This window comes from Pongo pygmaeus, chromosome 7 (genome assembly GCF_028885625.2).
Source record: "Pongo pygmaeus isolate AG05252 chromosome 7, NHGRI_mPonPyg2-v2.0_pri, whole genome shotgun sequence".
NCBI lineage: Eukaryota > Metazoa > Chordata > Mammalia > Primates > Hominidae > Pongo > Pongo pygmaeus.
Genome location: NC_072380.2, coordinates 18,884,013 through 18,901,941, shown reverse-complemented (window position 1 = coordinate 18,901,941; position 17,929 = coordinate 18,884,013). Strand labels below are relative to the sequence as shown.

Here is a 17,929-nt window from a genome sequence, read left to right as displayed (position 1 = left end):
ACCTGTAATTTTTTTTCATGAGGAATAGTTACCTATAATCTCAAGGTGCAGCTTTTTAGAACTTGGTATTATGTTTTTTTGGAAAATGGAGAAGTAAAATTCTAATAATAATCTCAAATGTATTCTTAGTCACTAATAATAGCAGTGCTTACAAAATATCGTTCTCATTTAGCTACACTGAAAAATAGCATTTTAAAAGGAGTTGAATAGAGAGAATTTCTGTAATTTTTTGAATGGTCTTGTTTGAGGAATTGGCCATAAACCTTTAGAATTAAATGTCAAAAAAAAAAAAAAAAGAATTTCAAATTACCTTGTTTTGCCCAAAACAGAAGGAATTTGTATGCCGTCATTGTTTGAATGTCATGACCTATAAATGAAAATCAACAGAATAAAATCTTGTTTTTAAACATTAAACGTTAGGCTGGGTGCAGTGGCTTCGCGCCTTTTATAATCTTAGCATTTGGGGAGGCCGGGGTGGGAGAATTACTTAAGTCCAGGAGTTCGAGACTAGCTTGGGCAACATCATGAGCCCCCATCTCTACAAACATTTTAAAAATTAGCTGGGCATTGTGACTCACGCCTGTGGTCCCAGTTACTCAGGAGGCTGAAGAGGGAGGATTGCCTATGCCCAGGAGGCTGAGGCTGCAGTTCCACCACTGCACTCCAGCCTGGGTGATAGAGCAAGATGCTGTCTCAAAAGAGAAAAGAAAACCAAAATTAAATGTTACTGAGTTTTAAGGCAACTGCATACAGCCAGACCGTTGTATTTGAGGGTTCCACATTGGCAGATTCCACCAACTGGAGATGGAAAATAGATTAAAAAAAAAATGGTTGCATCTATACTGAGTGTGTTCATATTTTTTTCTTGTCATTATTCCCCAAATAAAGTATAACAACTATCAACATAGCATTTACATTGTCTAGGTATTAAAAGTAGCCTAGAGATGACTTAAGGTATACAGGAGAGTGTACATAGGTTATATTTAAATGCTAAGTGCCAGTTTATATCAGGGACTTGAACATCCATGGATTTTGGTATTTTGTAGGGGAGTGTTCTAGAACCAGTACCCCACAGATACCAAGGGATGACAGTACTAGTGAAAACAAACAACATAGAATTTTTTGAATCTAAGATACTATTGATTGGGAGATAAGGCAATATCTTAATTTATTATATTTTATATTTTACGTATTTAAAAGTATATTTTCATGTATTTTCTGCTACTGCCAGAAAAGAATATGCCATTTCACTTGAAGAAAATGAAAGTATTAAATACAGAACCAAAAAAAAAAAAAAAAAAAAAGGTGGGGGGAAATGCCAGCAATTAACTGTGATACAATGCTTTCTCTTGGAGTTTCTAATAATTCTTAAACTTACAGATTTTTACATAAAAATGACTTTGGCATATTCTCAATGCTTGTCTGCATAAATAATACTTTTGTCTCAGTACTTTTTATAGCATCTTTTTGAAGACACTGTAAACATCAGTTAAATCAAGATTAAACCAACAGTATAATTTTGCATTGTGCACAGGTAATAAACATCTGACAGCCACCTGACTGCCAGGGTTCACACTGGTTGGTGCATAAGAAAACTGTTTTGGCCGGGCATGGTGGCTTATGCCTGTAATCCCAGCACTTTGGGAGGCCGAGGCTGGCAGATCGTGAGGTCAGGAGATTGAGACCATCCTGGCCAACATGGTGAAACTCCGTCTCTACTAAAAAGACAAAAATTAGCTCGGCATGGTGGCGGGCACCTGTAGTCCTAGCTACTCAGGAGGCTGAGGCCGGAGAATCACCTGAACCATGGAGGTGGAGGTTGCAGTGAGCCAAGATTGTGCCACTGCACTCCAGCCTGGGTGACACAATGAGACTCCATCTCAAAAAAAAAAAAACAAAAAACACCATTCTAATTTTAAAGACTTTGAAATACTAAAAAAAAATGTGTGTAGGAACTAATGAAATATGATATGAATTTGTATTTACATAGTTTTGCCAAAAGCAGCACTTTTGCCTCATCCCTCTGGAGAGGTTCAGGGGAGGAGTTTGGGGAGGACTTTTTTTGTTTCTATTGAGTAGAATTTCTGGCTCCTTCTGGCCTCATCCCCTCCATTCATAGGAAGGCTCATGATCTGGTTCTGAAGGATTCTCTTTGGTGCTTCAAGCTGGTTTGTGCTGCCTCTCACTTTATCCTCTCCTTTAGACTCTGTCTTTTTTAGTTTGCTTGAAAAATACTTGTTAAAGTATTTGTTGACCAAACCTACCCTCTGGAAAGCCCAGCTTTGTCAACAGCTGTTTACCTTGTCATCTCTACTCTAGACAATGGTGCAGTGGACAAAAAGTGTTGGATTTGGAGTCAGGAGTTCTGTCTCTGGGCACCAGTTGTTTTCATATGAACAATTGTTAGGTGGTCTATTGCTGGGAAGTTCTGTAGCTTGCTTTCTTCCTTTCTTTTCTTTTCTTTTTTTTTTTTTTTTTTTTTTTTGAGACAGCGTCTCGCTCTGTCTCCCAGGCTGGAATGCAGTGGCGTGATCTCAGCTCACTGCAGCTTGCTTTCTTAAGTCCTTGTGGCCTAGAGGTAGATGCTTGTCCAGCTTACCCCACAATTCCCTTGGACCACTTCAAGGGTCTCTGATGTAACAGGCAGACAAGCCCTGAATTGTGCTTGTTTACCTGTGAGCCCTGGCAGGGATGCCTTTTCCCCCCAACCTCCCTGCTCCCATTCATCTGTCCAAGGGGATTCCTGTTTAAATTTACTCTAACAATCTGCTAGGAGGTTCTGACTGTCACTAATGTAAGATTATAAATGTAAAGTCCTTGTCACATTTTAGAAAGCCAGAAAATGCAATGTTTTTCTTCCCGTCTGATTTTAAAGACTATTCATTCTTTCTTTCCTTTTTTGGGGGAGGGGGACAGGGGAAACGAGAGGACATTATTCACTAAATTTGTTGTCTACTGGGTCTCTTTAATTCTCAGCTTATTTGCAGAGCAGATTGTCCTGTCTTGTGCCCAATAACTGAATCTGTTCCAGCTTATGTCACTAAACTCTTTTTACTTCAAAATGCCATGATTTCAGTCTTAAAATACCAAACACTTTGAGATCGAGTTAGATGGCAGATAACATCTAATTCACATTAAAGAACACAGTGCTCACCCTCTACACCTTACAGGTAGTTTGGTTTTAGGAGGCACTAGTGTGAAATCAAAGGGCAAAGTAAGATCTTATATAGCTCCCTAAAAAAAAAGTAGCTCCCTACTTTAAAATATAATAAATGAAGAGAAGGAAAAACTAGTTTAAAAGTAATACCTAGGCACATGCAAAGCTTAGAAACTGACAACGATACTTGTCTTTCAAAAAGCTAACATAGGCTGGACGCGGTGGCTCACGTCTGTAATCCGAGCACTTTGGGAGGCCAAGGCGGGTGGATCACCAGAAGTCGGGAGTTCGAGACCAGCCTGGCCAACATGGCAAAACCCCTTCTCTACTAAAAATAAAAAAAAATAGCCAAGTGTGGTGGCAGGTGCCTGTAGTCTCAGCTGCTAGGGAGGCTGAGGTGGGAGAATCACTTGAACCCGGGAGGCGGAGGTTGCAGTGAGCTGAGATCATGCCACTGCACTCCAGCCTGGGCAACAGACTGAGACTCAGTCTCAAAAAAACCAAAACCAAAAACAAAAAACCTAATGCATGTAATCTATTTAGTAATCATTGTTTTAGTTTTATTAGGTTAGATATTAAGAGCTGAAGTCCTTCCCCTCTTCACCGCTGCATACTGTCCACTTTGCCACTGCATTCTGTCCCCTTTGCTTTTGCCACTTTTTCACGTTGCTCCCCATTTGGCAACAATAAGGGATAAGCATTAAAAGATCTGCAGCCTAGAGAGAGCTCATTGGCAGATGATTTCCACTGATCAGAGTCTCTAGATTCCATAATAAGGAAATTGCTTACAATAAAACTCAGAAATTTTCAGCTTTGTATACAGATTCATGAAAGAAAACATTTGAATTACTGCTTTTGGGCATCTTCCACTTAAGTTGATAGCTGCATTGAGACGAGTACACAGTTGTTTGACTTTTCCTTTAAGCTTCTTGCAGTTTGATTTAGGACAGTTGTACTGAGCATATGTTAAATCCTAGCCATTATCCAAGGCACTGTGATAGAAATTTCATTAAGATAAGGATTCAGCCTTAGAAAAATCACAGACTAGCCCTCGGGGCACAGTGCTGGGGAGAGTATGCTCTGAATCCATGACCTACAGGATGAATTACGCGATTGATAGAGTCTGGACCCTTAGATGATGTGATGGTCGTGGAGAGGTACTGAAGAATTAGAGAGGGAACTGAGAAACAGCTCACGAACTTTGGAAGCTAACATGTGTCTAAAGTATATATATGATACTAATAACCTTTTGTAAATTGTTGTACCTTCTCCGATTGTGGATGTTGGAGAATTGGCAGTTAATTTTGAAGCTTCCGAGTGATTGACTATTTTGAAAATGTAGGTGAATTCAGGCCTTCCTTGGGACCTCTTTAACTCCTCTTCCCCTTGCTCACTCCTCTCCAGCCATGGAGGCTCCTCTGGGCCATCCCTTAAACTTACCAAACGCCATCTTGCCCAGGCCTGCATTTGTTTAAAATGATCTGAAGATACCTTGCAAAGCCACATCCTCACTTCCTTCTATTTTGTACTCACGTGGTACTTTGAGTGCTGTGAATAAAATAGCAACCCCTCCTTCCCCTCTTGCATACCTGGCTATATTTATCTGCAAGGCACTAATGAATGTCACTGTCTGAATGTAAACTCCATGAAAGCAAGGACTTTTGTCTTTTGATGCTTTATTAGACCTAATATTTACCTGGAACAGTGTGTGAGTCGTAACATATTCAGATATTTGTGGGAGGGTGAAAGGTAGGAACGGAGGGAAAACTCTTCATGTATTTTATTATTTCTCTCTCTTATTAGAAGGTAAAAGTCCACAAGGGCAAGGCTGCACCCCTAGCACTTAGAAATGTGCTGGCACATAGTCAGTGTTTTAATAAATAAGTGGAGAGAAAATTTGTGCAGGTTTGGTTGTGTATACTTAATTATGCAGCCATAGTAAACACATATACGGATGTCCTTTAAAAACTAGAAATGTTTGTTCCTTTATACAACAAAGTTATGCATGCAGTATAACCTGTAGTAATATAGCGTAGAAAGCCACAAAACATATTAGTTCAGATGCTGAATGCACAACTGCAACCGCCTGTGCTGATCCCCAATCCCAGCTTTACCTCCCACTGGCAGATGGTCATGGCAAAGTTATTTAACTGCACCATACCTCAGTTTCCTTTTTTGTAAAATGGGAATGATGGAAGTACCTATCTTAGGGTCAAGGGCATTAAGCGAGTTAATATAAAGTGCTTAAAATAGTGTATGAAACAGAGTACACATTCTGGAATTCTTAATAAAAATATGTTAAGACAAAATATTTATTGATATTATTACTAATTCATTCATATTGGGTACTAAAGAGTAGAAAAGTCCCCTGTTAATCCCATAGCCCAGATGAAGATGACCCTTTGGATCTGTCTCCAGAGGAGCTGGAATATTTTCAAGAGATGAAAGCAGGAAGTGACAGAGATAGGATTTTATTTCCTAAGGGGCGGATCTTACTGCTTGTATTCTTGCCAGGGTGCTAATTCTTTTCTCTTTTTTAAAATTGCACACAAAATTAAGTGAATCCAAGAAACCTTCCCTATATCGCATGGAGCAGCTTTCAGTGTAGTTGTAGTAGGTAGCACTTAGGGGAAACACAGTGTAGAGAGGATATGTTGTTAGGCTGCTGTTGTAGAAACTGCCTGTAGCGTGCATGAAAAGAAAGTAGAAGTTATGTGCAAGATGAGACTATACGGCCATGTCGTCAGTGGGTTTGTCAGCAGGAGAGGGACACTGCAGAACAGATACGCAGTTCCAAACACGCCAAAGAGAAACACAGCAACGCCTGTGCTATAGGACACTGGAAAAGGTGTCGTCGTAAGAATTTGAAGAAAGGGGCTGGACGCAGTGGTTCCCTCTTATAATCCCAGCACTTGGGGAGGCCAAGGTGGACAGATCACTTGAGCCCAGGAGTTCGAGACCAGCCTGGCCAACATGGGGAAACCCCATCTCTACTAAAAATACAAAAAAATTAGCCAGGCATGGTGGCTTACACCTGTGATCCCAGCTACTCAGGAGTCTGAGGCAGGAGGATCACTTGAACCCTGGAGGTGGAGATTGCAGTGAGCCGAAATCACGCCACTACACTCCAGCCTGGGCAACAGAGCGAGACTCTATCCCCCACACCTCCAACTCCGCAAAAAAGAGAATTTGAAGAAAGGGCAGAATGTACCAACAGAGATGGTAAAATTTGGACATTATATAACCATAGAAAATAATTGTTCAGCCTCTTGTATCCCAGAAGATGGAAGAGTTAGAAGAGAAAAGGGAGTGGGAGCAATGGGAGGCCAGAACTTCTGTAATATTCTCTGGCTAGATTGTAGCATTTATTACCTAATCAAGAAAGGAGAGTATTTGATCAAACTAAATTCGTATTTATAAGTATATTTTACCTGTGCAGTAGACAGGAAGTGAGTATTCTAAGGACTGGTGGTGGTGTGGGTACCCAACTCTTTAACATAAACACTAAACAAACTGTTTAAGATATGAAAATTGTAGTTCTTATCCACATAAGGAGTGTCTACTTTGTATCTATTGCCAGTTAAGTTAGTCAAAGGTCCTGCATTCCTTCTCTGGCCAGTCCCGGACCACCTTCTGCCAGCTCCTTCATGCCGCCTTTTGCTCCCCAGCTTCTGATGTCCAGTGTATATACACTGATATTAATTCAACCTGACAAAAATGAAGACAGAAGAGAATGTCCAATGGCATCTTAAGAAGACTCCAGAAAAATGAGTTGGTCAGACTATGAGTCACTCTTCCTGTCTTGTCCACAGAATTGGGGCTTACTGATCCTACTTTGCCCAAAGAAGCTTCTATGCAAATAATGAGCATATACATTTGTTTGCATCTAAATGTATTTCTATTTCTAAAGCTGGATATCCAGTAAGAGTTTCTTTGCAAATTGTTCGTTTGAAATGATTATAGGATGGGTTTATTAACATTGACTTGATAATATTGCACATATTACATTCTCATGTGAGAGCTATCCCACAAGAGCGGCAACTTAGTATAGGAAAAAATAAATAAAACAACTAAACCAACAAAAAGTGAAAACCCGCATCATGCCCCTAGAAACGTTTGAACCCCTACATGGGTGAAAAGTACAGTTGTTATGTTGGAAGCCGGTGCCTCAGGAGCAAATGCAGACTCCCCGACTCACAGTGAGTTTGGGTCAGTTTCCATGGCACTGCCTTGCACGTGGGTGCCCTCTTCTGGAATAGTGAAGGCAAGACTGAGAAAAAGGAGTGAGACTTGGAAGGTATCTGGCGCGTGGGGCTGGGGGCAGAATCTTTTTGTGATGCTTACTAAAATTTTTTATTGGTGAAGACTGAATTTTGTCTTCTGTGCTGAACAGAGAAATAGCTGTTAGGAGTTTTAATAATTGGGTTTTGTGTGCTTCCTTTATGAAGAGTCTTAAATCATAAGAGGCTGTCCCTTCCAGGGAATGTATTCTATGTAAGTGTTGAAAACAGATTCATTTGAGGCATTTGTCCGAAGTATTCCTACTGAGCGCTAGTTAACATTTGTATGGAGATTTATATTTAATGAAGTGCTGTCATGTATTATCTCATGTCATCATAACCTTAATGATGCTGGTGGTGACGAAGATGGATCTGGTGATAGGAGCAGACGTTTTTTGTTTACCGTATGCCAGACATCTTAACATGCCAAGCATCATACATGGATCTTCTCATCTGATCTTCACAACAGCTTGTGAATATGATACTATTATCTGTTATATACAGATAATATATATACCTTAAGGCTTACAGACAATGATGACCTTACCTACCTGAGGTCCCAGAACGGGTGACCACTGGAGCCAGTGTTTGAACTTGGGTGGTCTAACTGGAGTTCTCCAGCAGATGATTGCTTTTGGCATCTTCTAAATTAATAATCATTACTTGCTGGCAAACTGAACACTCACAGGTAGAATTTCCTTAATAAATGAAGGGAGACCCCCGAATTCTTCTGCTGTAGTAGAATTCAGATGAATACACTGCTGCTAGACATATTTCTTTGGCACACTTTGGTGTCCTTTGGTCATATTGAGTGCTCTAGCCTCTCCCAGGTGATTCCCTCCACCAACATAAGGGTGACTAGTTCACCTCTACTGAATTCTTGCAGATAGGGGATGGTTGCCATTGCTCCCAGACAGCTCTGCCTGGTTAACCTGTGGGTGCCTTGTACCTGTCGTTTCTTTGAACCAAACTCCTGGTCTTCCACAAGTGCTTGTTTCTTTCCACGTGCACACACTGTTACCCATTCCCTCTTCTTCCTCTTGTGTTCATTGTCTTGTTTGGTGGCATCACCTTCCACCAGCTTTTAAGTCAGGGTTAGCCTTGTACCCACGCTCGGAACATAGCTCCATGCACATCTCAAGCCACTCATCCCGTTCTTCCATTTTACCTTCTAAATAGCTTTCAAAGCAGGCTTTTCCTTCATATTCACACAGACATGCAATTTAGTTTCTCATCTCTCGACCGTACTATTCTGATACCTTTTGTAGCTGGTTTTTCTGTCTTCAATGTTGTGGCCCTGCAGTTTTCCCTCCACACCGCAAGCAAAACTGATCTTACCAAAACCCAAGTCTGATTGTTATTCCCCTCTTTAGACCTATAGTGACTTCCCATGTGTTAGAGGGGTAACTCAAAGCTCTGACAGTGCGTCAAGATCACCTTGGTCCTTAAACAGAAGAATGCCAGGGCCCACCGCAGGCCAGCGACTGAGAATTCCCTGCAGTGCGCCCTGGCATGTGTCTTTCCTGAAATCTCCACGTGTCCTCACATCCTACTTGGATAGCTAATGGACATCTCAAGGTGAACACATCAAAAATGGAACTTCTTTTTCTCACAACGTGTGTTAACTGTGGTCTTTCATGTCTTGGTCGATGGCAACCCCACCCTTGAAGTTGCTCAGGCCTAAAACTTAACTACTATTCTCTCAGCCCTCCCAAAGGACCAGTCGGCGGGTCCTCGGGGACCTACAGCCCCTGCTGCCACCCAAGCCAGCTCCTCCCTGGCACGTGCGGTACCCCCTGATTGGTCATCCTGCTTGCGCTCCTCCAGTCTATTTTCAAAGCAATACTTAGAGTGACCCTTTAAAAATATAAATTAATCTTAGATCTTCACTCAGAACCCTTCAATATTAACCATTTCACTCAGTGTAAAAACCAGTCTCCATAGTGGCCCCCAAGGCCTTTGAACCACAAAGTCACTCCCAAACTCTGCAGAGGTGTCCTGGGGCATTGCAGTGAGCTCACAGGTGTTTCTTAGGATATCTAAATTGTCAAGGGAAACATAGCTCTTCTCATCATCTGTCAAACACAGTGTGAACGACTAGTTCAGTGTCAGCATCAGATTGTGCTATATTCCTTTTGACGTCATAGCTTTGAGCTGGATTTTCACCAGTTGTTGTGATAAAAATTAAGTGCTATGAGAAAATGAATGAGTGGTAGTGTTCAGTCTGATCTGAGATTTAGGAAGTCATATGGCCCAGAGGCACACACATCCATTAGTAAGCAATCGTTATTTAATAATAAAAATAATTTTTCATTCAATATATATGTATTGTTTTTTCAAATGACTGTAAATTGTTGGGTCCAAACTTAATAAGCATTTATACACTATTATTCTGTTACTAAATGGAATATATTTCCTTTGGCCTTGGAGTGTCTTAAAAAACTTACACATTAAAGACTGAATCGAGAAAATGTGGGAACCTCTATCCCACAAGCCCATTTGCTCTCTGGGTATTCTCTGTTCACTGCCTCTGCCCCAGCCATGCTGGTTTTCTTGCTTGCTCTCACACATCTAACATACGCCAGCCTCTGGGCCTTCTGTGGGCCTGGAACTCTGTTATTTTATCATATTTGCAAGGCTCATCTCCTTTACGCCCTTCCTCAAATGTTGCCTTCTCCATGAGGCCTCCCGTGACCACTTTGTAGAAAAATGTTTCCACCCTCATCCCCAAATTAGGGTTCCTCTTCTCTCTTTGCTCTATTTTTTTCCAGAGCAAACGTCACCTTCTAATATATAGAATTTACTGATTTATTAAATTCTTTATTTTTAACTCCCCTCCCCACCCAGGGTAGAAGTTTTTAATTCTGTTTTGCTTACTGTAGTCTACCAAGCACCTAAAATATCTGGCACAGTATAGGGAATTAAATACGTATTCATTGAATCATTGAAGACAGACATACCAGAAGATGACTGGCAGGAGCAAAATGGATTGTAGTAAAGCTTATAAAAGTAGTAAAGCATCGGAGTCTCACTGACCATGTCCAGCTCCTTGCCTCAGTTTTCCCATCTGTAAAATGGGTTATATTTTTGCCTGTTTCATAAGACTGACAATTCAATCCCTAGGAAGAAGCCCAGAGGCTGGCACATACTAAATGCCTAACCATTGTTAACCTATTAGGTTTACGGTACCATGGCGGGTGCTATGGCTGTTCTGAATAACTTATCATTTACGTTTCTTTGAGAATTAGATGATGTGCTCTCTACGATGCCTAGGAAATAAATGCCATAGATAGTGATGGAGAAAATTATTTTCCTTTCCCTTTTCACAGGCAATTTATGATTTAGGGTTTTACTTATTTTTTGCTGATGGTATACTTACTTTTGACTTTTATTTCAGCCCTGAAAGCTGTGCATTTGTACTGGCTCTCTTGTCTGTTGGCTCCAGTCTTCTGTGTTTCCATGTCATCAGCCTGAAGAATGGCAAAGGAGTCATGTTGTTCCCACTGGTCCTTTTATTCCACTTGCAACTGAAGTCATTTCTTCTCACTCCTTGAAATTCTTCTAATTTGCCATTGCCTAAGTTACGTACGAAATTCAACTCTACTAGGTGGCTGTTATTATTTTCTATGTACAACCCTTGGGGTACACTTTATAAATACAGGGTGATACAGGGAGCTTTGGCACCTTAACCTAACTTCTTTTTGGTCCTAGTTTTATTACCACAATTACATAAACATTTAAATAAATTTTAAATTTAAATTCAAAGTATACTATTGCCTGTATGAAATGGGCAATAGTAAACTATTTATTAAAGTTCTGGGAAAAATTGACAGTAAAACAGTATACTATTGAGTATATTGTTTTATACAGGCAATAGTATATTACTGATGTCAGTTTTTTTCCAGAACTTTCCAGGATTAGCTACAGTGAATTGGAAAATTAATGCCACATACCATTATTGATAGCACAGCGTGGAAGACAGTGGAGGAAGTAGACATGGCAGATGGCTGTGTTCTTGCATTCTCTTAGCAGATGGCTGTTGAGTACCTTCAGCCGCCCCTTGTGTTGAGGATTCGAACTGGAATTCAAGACAGTGGTAGGTGAAAGCGATGAGATTTTAAAAGGTAGTGCTAAGAGTTCACAGAATTTGGCGTGGTGGGGCTGGGGGTGATGAGAGTGGCAAAGGGAACAACATACGTAAAAGGCATGGGAGCACAGATTGTATTTGTGTGGTTCAAGCAGGAGGGAAATGGTAGAGGACAGGTTGAAAAAAGAAATTGGAGTCAGCTTGGAAAGGGCCTTAGGAGCCTTAGGACATGCTACAGAATATGGATCTTGTGTCGGATTTGTGTAAAGTGGCTACATTATCACATTTGTGGTGGTAGCATGCAGGTCAAGACAGAAGGATGAAAACACAGAAGAGGGTTTTTGTGTTTTTGTTTTTGTTTTTGTTTTGTATTTAGAGGATGTTAGAGAAGAATCAGTAGATTATAGGCAACAAAGTCTTGATAAAACTGTAGAAAAACAGTAGGAATAAAATCGCAGAAACAAGTGAAAAAATCCAGAAGGATTCTAATTGTGAATAAGCTACCAGTTGGCAATCATGGAACACCATTATTGGAATTCTTTAAATAAAGTTTAGAAAAAAACTTTTCAGGAAGTTTTGCCAGATAAAAGATGCCTAGTTAAACTTGAATTTCAGAAAAACGATGAATAATATTTTTGTATAAGTATGTCCTGTGCAGTATTTGGGACATACTTATACTAGACACTGTTTTTTGATGTGAAATTCAAATTTAATTGGGTACCCTATTTTTATTTGGAAAATCTGCCAATCTTAGTGTGATTCAAAAGGTTGTGAGAAGGCCTGGTGATCAGAGTCAATGATCTGGTCCTTCATTTGATGATGGAGTGTTTTGATGAGAGAATTATTACCATGTTTACTTGGAGGTCAGAAGTAAAGGCCCCAGGGAAGCATTTTCTAGAACACAGGGAGAACCTTTTGGGAAGTCTTTTACACATTTAAGTGACTGGTAGGGATTTATTTATTTGCAACCTTACTAGGCTGTAAAGTTGATTTGATCAAGAAAAATAGGGAAAATAAAACAACTATAGAAAAGAGAAAATCCAAACTACAGAAAGCATCTAATGCTCAGCAGACTAGAGCTGCAATGTCTTGTGTATTCAAGAAAACAAAATGGGGTGTTATCTCCTCCGAGAGGGATCACTGAGTCGGCTTTATCAAGTGTGAACGAGACTGCGCTCACTGTTTCTTATGCTCTGGATAGACAGTGGCCCTTGTGTTCTGGCTCCTGTTTTTATTAGAACTGCAGAAACATTACAAAAACCCCAACAATGAACACTCGGCTGAGAATGTGAGGTCATAGTAGTGTGACCTCACAGGGAGCCAGGTTCTTGGAAGGCTGTGAGGCTCGGCAGACACTGAACTTGGGAGCTGAAGAATACTGGACGGGGCTTCGGAGAGGAAGCATGGTCCAGGTGCACCCCAGGGGTTGCGATGGGCTCTTCTTGGTGTCTGTATGGTTGCTGGTAAGTTTGTATTGCCATCATATTGTCAAGCTTTCTGATTTAAAAGGAGCAATTTCGGTTCTTGTTCAAATAATCTCCTAAATTGTGAAATGGGTAGAATGAAGCCATCTAGGGACAGGGATATTTATCCTTTGTTCTTTATTTTCTCCTTTTACTGAAATCTTTTTGAAGAAGATCCAGAAAGTCTGATGCACATGGATTTTGCAATTATATGGTTTTGGTGAATGTGAGGACAATTAGGTGAAATCACCTGGACTGGGCAGCATAATAGAAAAGGGGCAAATATGGAGAATGAGTAACATGAGGAATGGAATGATTTTGGATAATAAATTTTTAAAATGTGCTCTCATTAGAAAAAGCCTCTTGTATTTGAACAAAATTAGGCCAGTACTATATATGTGGTATAATTACATTGTTTGCACAGAATGATTAAATAAATGCCATGAATTTTCCCTGGGAAATGAGCAGTAAGTAGTGGTTTAATTAAGAAGAAAATCCTTTCTTTGACATGAGTTTTTACTACATGATAGGAAAAGCACACATGGAAACACAACTCCAAGGGCTTTGTTTTGTGTTTCGTGTAATTATAAAAAGTACTTGATTGTAATTAACATAGTTCTTGGAATAAATATTTTACATTTCTGTCACTTGTGTGGGAAAACACAAAGTAACCATGAATTGCCTAAAAGAAATTTCTACTGTGAGTTTTCTTATTATAGGTTATACTGTTGATAATGATTATTCAATTTCCTGATGGGATAGATTTCACAAAACTGAATGGTAGTGTTAAGTCTCTTTTTAAAAAAATGTTTACATCATAGACAAGAGGGTCTCACTGTATTGTCCAGGCTGGTCTCAAACTCCTGGGCTAAAGCAGTCCTCCTGCCTTGGCTTCCCAATATGCAGGGATTACAGGTTTGAGCCACCACACCCAGCCATGTAATGTTAAGTCTATAAAGGAAGATGTAGGATGAAAAAATCATACATTTAAAAATGTATTTTCATGGAGATTTTATCATAATGAAGCAATTTATTTTAGCTGGTAGGCATGTGTGTTGGGAAACTTTTCAAGGTGTTGAGGGTTACCATACATCTTAGTATGCCTGGGTCAGTTCCAGTTAATGCCTGCTGTTCTGCCATTGATATTGACTGTTGTTTGGTATTTGACTTAAAGTTTTAATAAGTGAACTATTACCATTAATAGCTATGGTAAAATAAGCCAGCATGGGTTTGGTAGACCTAACTTCGTATTCCCAGCTTCTCCCATGGTATCATCTGGTAATGTGTGAGTTGACATTTTTACACAGTTGACTCTAAAAAACTCTCGCTCTTTTCCCTATTCTTAGAGCTTCATTTCAAGGGCAGGATGTCAGGTGCTTGCCGATAAAGTGTGCTTGGAGAAGAGTTGCTAAGGACAGTTAACTCCTAATCCTGTGGTGGTTGAGGGAGTATGAGACTCTGCAGTTACTTGTTATACCAGCTGGTTGTCCAGGAGCCCTGGCTGCTCTTTCAGTGACCTTGAAGCATAAGGCCAGCACTTCCTTAGTAGAGCAGTGGGAAAAGGGAACTTGTAAATGAGGCAGAATAAGTGACAAGATGGAGCAGTTCTGCTTAGAAATGCATTTATTTTTGCTACAATGGTTTTTGTCATTTCGTGATGTAAGTTTACAACCTATTTGTTAGGTTCAGATTTTTAAAAACATAACACCGTTGAGATAATTGAAATACTATATCACTTGCTTTATTAAAGTATAAAATCCGGTGCTTTGGGCATATTCAGAGTTGTTTAGTTGTAACCACTGTCTTAAGGATGCTTTCATCACCCCAAAAGAAACAATGCCCATTAGCAGTACTGCTTTTTTATTGATGATGCCTTCTTTATTTATTTTGTAGTGATTATAATAGAATATTTAAGGATTTATTATCTCTGTTTCCCCTTTAGAGTGTCCTGGTTTAGACAGTAAATGGTTATTCTGCTTAATGCAAGCCAAGTTAAAGAACTATGGGATAGAGCAAGGGCAGATAAACTCCCATCCATGGGCCCAATTCAGCCCAGCCTGGAATGGCTGTTAGGTTTTTTAAGGTTGTAACAAAACAACAACAACAAAGCAGCATGTGTGACAGGGGCCGTATGTGGCCTGCATGCCTACGATATTTATGATTTGGTCCATTATGGAAAAATTCTGACCACCCTTGGTTTAGCATCTGTGGTAAGTATGTTCGAAGGCCGTCTAAGCACATTTTATCATGAGCATGTCTTACTTCCAAGTTAAGATAAAGATTTGGAAATTAATGTATCCTCATTAGTTTCAGTGTTACAAATACAAGAGAACCCTCTATACCTGACCACAGGCTGTAGCCTTTAAGCCCTTTCTAGGGCGGAGTTCTCAACGTGTTGCCTGTGGAGCTTTCTTCCTTCAGTTAGGTTTGTGAGATCAAAATTGTTTTACACTAATTATTATAACACTATTTTTGTTTTTCACTGCGTTGATATCTTATGGTGCAAAAACAGTAGTGGAGGTCTTAGTAGAACTTAAGGCAGCAGCACCAAACTCTTCTAGTCGTATTCTCCACTGTCATGCACTCAAAATGAAAATAAAGGCCAGTATCGCCTTTAAAAAAATCCTTGATGAAACCAGTACAGTTTATTTCATTTCAACGCTTGAGATCATGTCTTCTTAATTTTGTGTGTGATGAAATGGGAATAAAGCACTTCTGTTCCTGATAGTCTCCAGGAAAAACATTCATCTGTCATTTAAGTTGGAGCTAAAAACTAGTCACTTTTTTCATTGAATGTCATTTTTCCTTGAGAGAATGACTGACAAACTATGGTTATCAGCAAACATTTTCTTGAAAATGGAGTAAGCCTATTACTTTAAGGAAAACAGCTGATAATAATTTGTAGCAAATGATTACATTTGAGCTTTTGAACAAAAGTTAGGATTTTGGAAAACTTGTATCTGCCAGCAAAGGTTTGGCAGCTTCCCAATACTTAGACTTTTCTTTAATGGTGACATTAGTGAATATGATTTTTTTAAGGTTATATAATGAAATGTGTCAACATGTGTTTTGCAGATAACCAATGTGTGATGTTACAAAATCATGTATGGGTTAAAAGATCCATTCAAAGTATAAGATAGATTTTAATATAAGAGTACAAAAAGTTAATCGACACAAATTTAGATTCCATATTGCAAGTAAGAATATCCTTTAAGAAACTACCACTTGTCTCACTTTGCTGTTGTATCAAAAAAGAATATCCACAATTATCTGAAAAGGATATTAAAATATTTCTTTTTTCCAATGAACTATGAGTGAGGGCACATTTTCTTAATGTCTTTCAACCAAAATAATATATTGTTACTGGTTGAATGTAGAAATGGCTCTTAGAATCCAACTGTCTTGTAAGCCAGCTGTTAAAGAAATTTGTGTTTTAAAAAAACAGTGAATTTTAGTTCTTCTGGAAAACAATAGTTGTATCTTTATAGTATTTGTTATATAGAACAGATTCATTTTTAAGTGAGTGAATATTTAAAATGTTTCTATTTTCATTACTACTATGGTAAATATCAGTAGGTATAACCCACATAAGTGTAAGCCATATGGAGTCCTTCTAAGAATGTAAAGGTCTAGAGACCGAAAAGTTTGGGAACTGCTTGCCTAAGATTTAGGCAATCTGTTCTTTAGTACTTTAAAATATGGTAACTGAAACAATTTTTATGAATATTTAAACATACAATGATCTCATCTAAGTGTAGCTGAACTAAAAGAAAACTGTCAATATTTCATCAGATATTTTCCTTTTTGCCATATAAGAAAAATCTATTATTTTCTCTCTTTATCAATTATCATAGCAATGCTGGGGTGAAAACAACACGGCTAGAAGCTCATTCCGAAATGGGGAGCACTGAAATTTTGGAAAAGGAGACCCCAGAAAATCTCAGTAATGGTACCAGCAGCAATGTGGAAGCAGCCAAAAGGTTGGCCAAACGCCTTTATCAGCTGGACAGATTCAAAAGATCAGATGTTGCAAAACACCTTGGCAAGAAGTACGTTCTGACCCATTGCTGGAGTCTGAATTCTCTCCTGTTTTGTGTGTGTTTTAAATAGTTTACCTTTCATTAACCAAGTCTATTCTGTTTTCTTATAGCAATGAATTTAGCAAACTAGTTGCAGAAGAATATCTGAAGTTTTTTGATTTTACAGGAATGACGCTGGATCAGTCACTCAGGTATGACTAAGCCTCCTTGCTGCTCTTCATTGCCTTCAAATGATTAGTTCTTAGAGGAGAAAGTAATGCCTTCTAGCTAGAATCTTATTTTTTTTTTAAACCTCCAGGTATAGGTAGAGTATTCCTTCTCCAAAATGTTTGGGTCCATAAGTGTTGTGGATTTTGGATTTTGTCAGGTTTAGGGATGTTTGTGTTATATTTATTCAGTTGAACATCCCAAATCTGAAAATCTGAAATGCTTCGGGGAGCATTTCCTTTGAACCTTATTTCAGCACTGAAAAGTGTTGTAGATTTTGGAGCATCTCTGATTTTGAAGCATTTTAGATTTCTTATTTTCGGGTTTGGGACGTTTAACCTGTAGTTTGTGAACTTAGCTCAAATTGTATTATAGATATTAAACACAGCAAAGAGTAAGAAAAATGTATTCATTTAATGAAATGACACATGAATTGATATTCTACACCTACTGGTAAGCCTGAGTTCAGATGGTAAACAATTGGTAGCAAAGCAAATCTGGATAAAAAATGCCATCTGTAGGAGTTTTTCTGTTTTTCTTTTTGTTGTTGTTGTGGTAGAATACAGATAGCATAAAATCTATCATCTTAGCAATTTTTAGGTATACAGTGAGTGGCGTTAAAAACATTCATAATGTTGTCCAGCCATCACCACCATCCATTTCCATGATTCTCTTGTAAAACTGAAGCTCCATAC

General features: G+C 39.1%; 1 protein-coding gene across 7 annotated transcripts in view; it reads left to right on the top strand.

Annotated features, from left to right (window-relative positions):
• Positions 1 to 17,929, top strand: part of PSD3 (pleckstrin and Sec7 domain containing 3) — a 491,817-nt gene that overhangs the window by 196,009 nt on the left and 277,879 nt on the right. For 4 of the 7 annotated variants that reach the window (XM_054499657.2, XM_063668553.1, XM_063668552.1 and 1 more), the window contains 2 exons: positions 16,842 to 17,036; positions 17,138 to 17,218. In XM_054499657.2, coding sequence (XP_054355632.1) covers positions 16,842 to 17,036; positions 17,138 to 17,218 — 276 coding nt within the window. Of the gene's footprint in view, positions 1 to 11,555; positions 12,988 to 16,841; positions 17,037 to 17,137; positions 17,219 to 17,929 lie in introns of those variants that run through there. The other 3 variants (XM_054499659.2, XM_054499662.2, XM_054499660.2) reach the window with 2 other exon arrangements.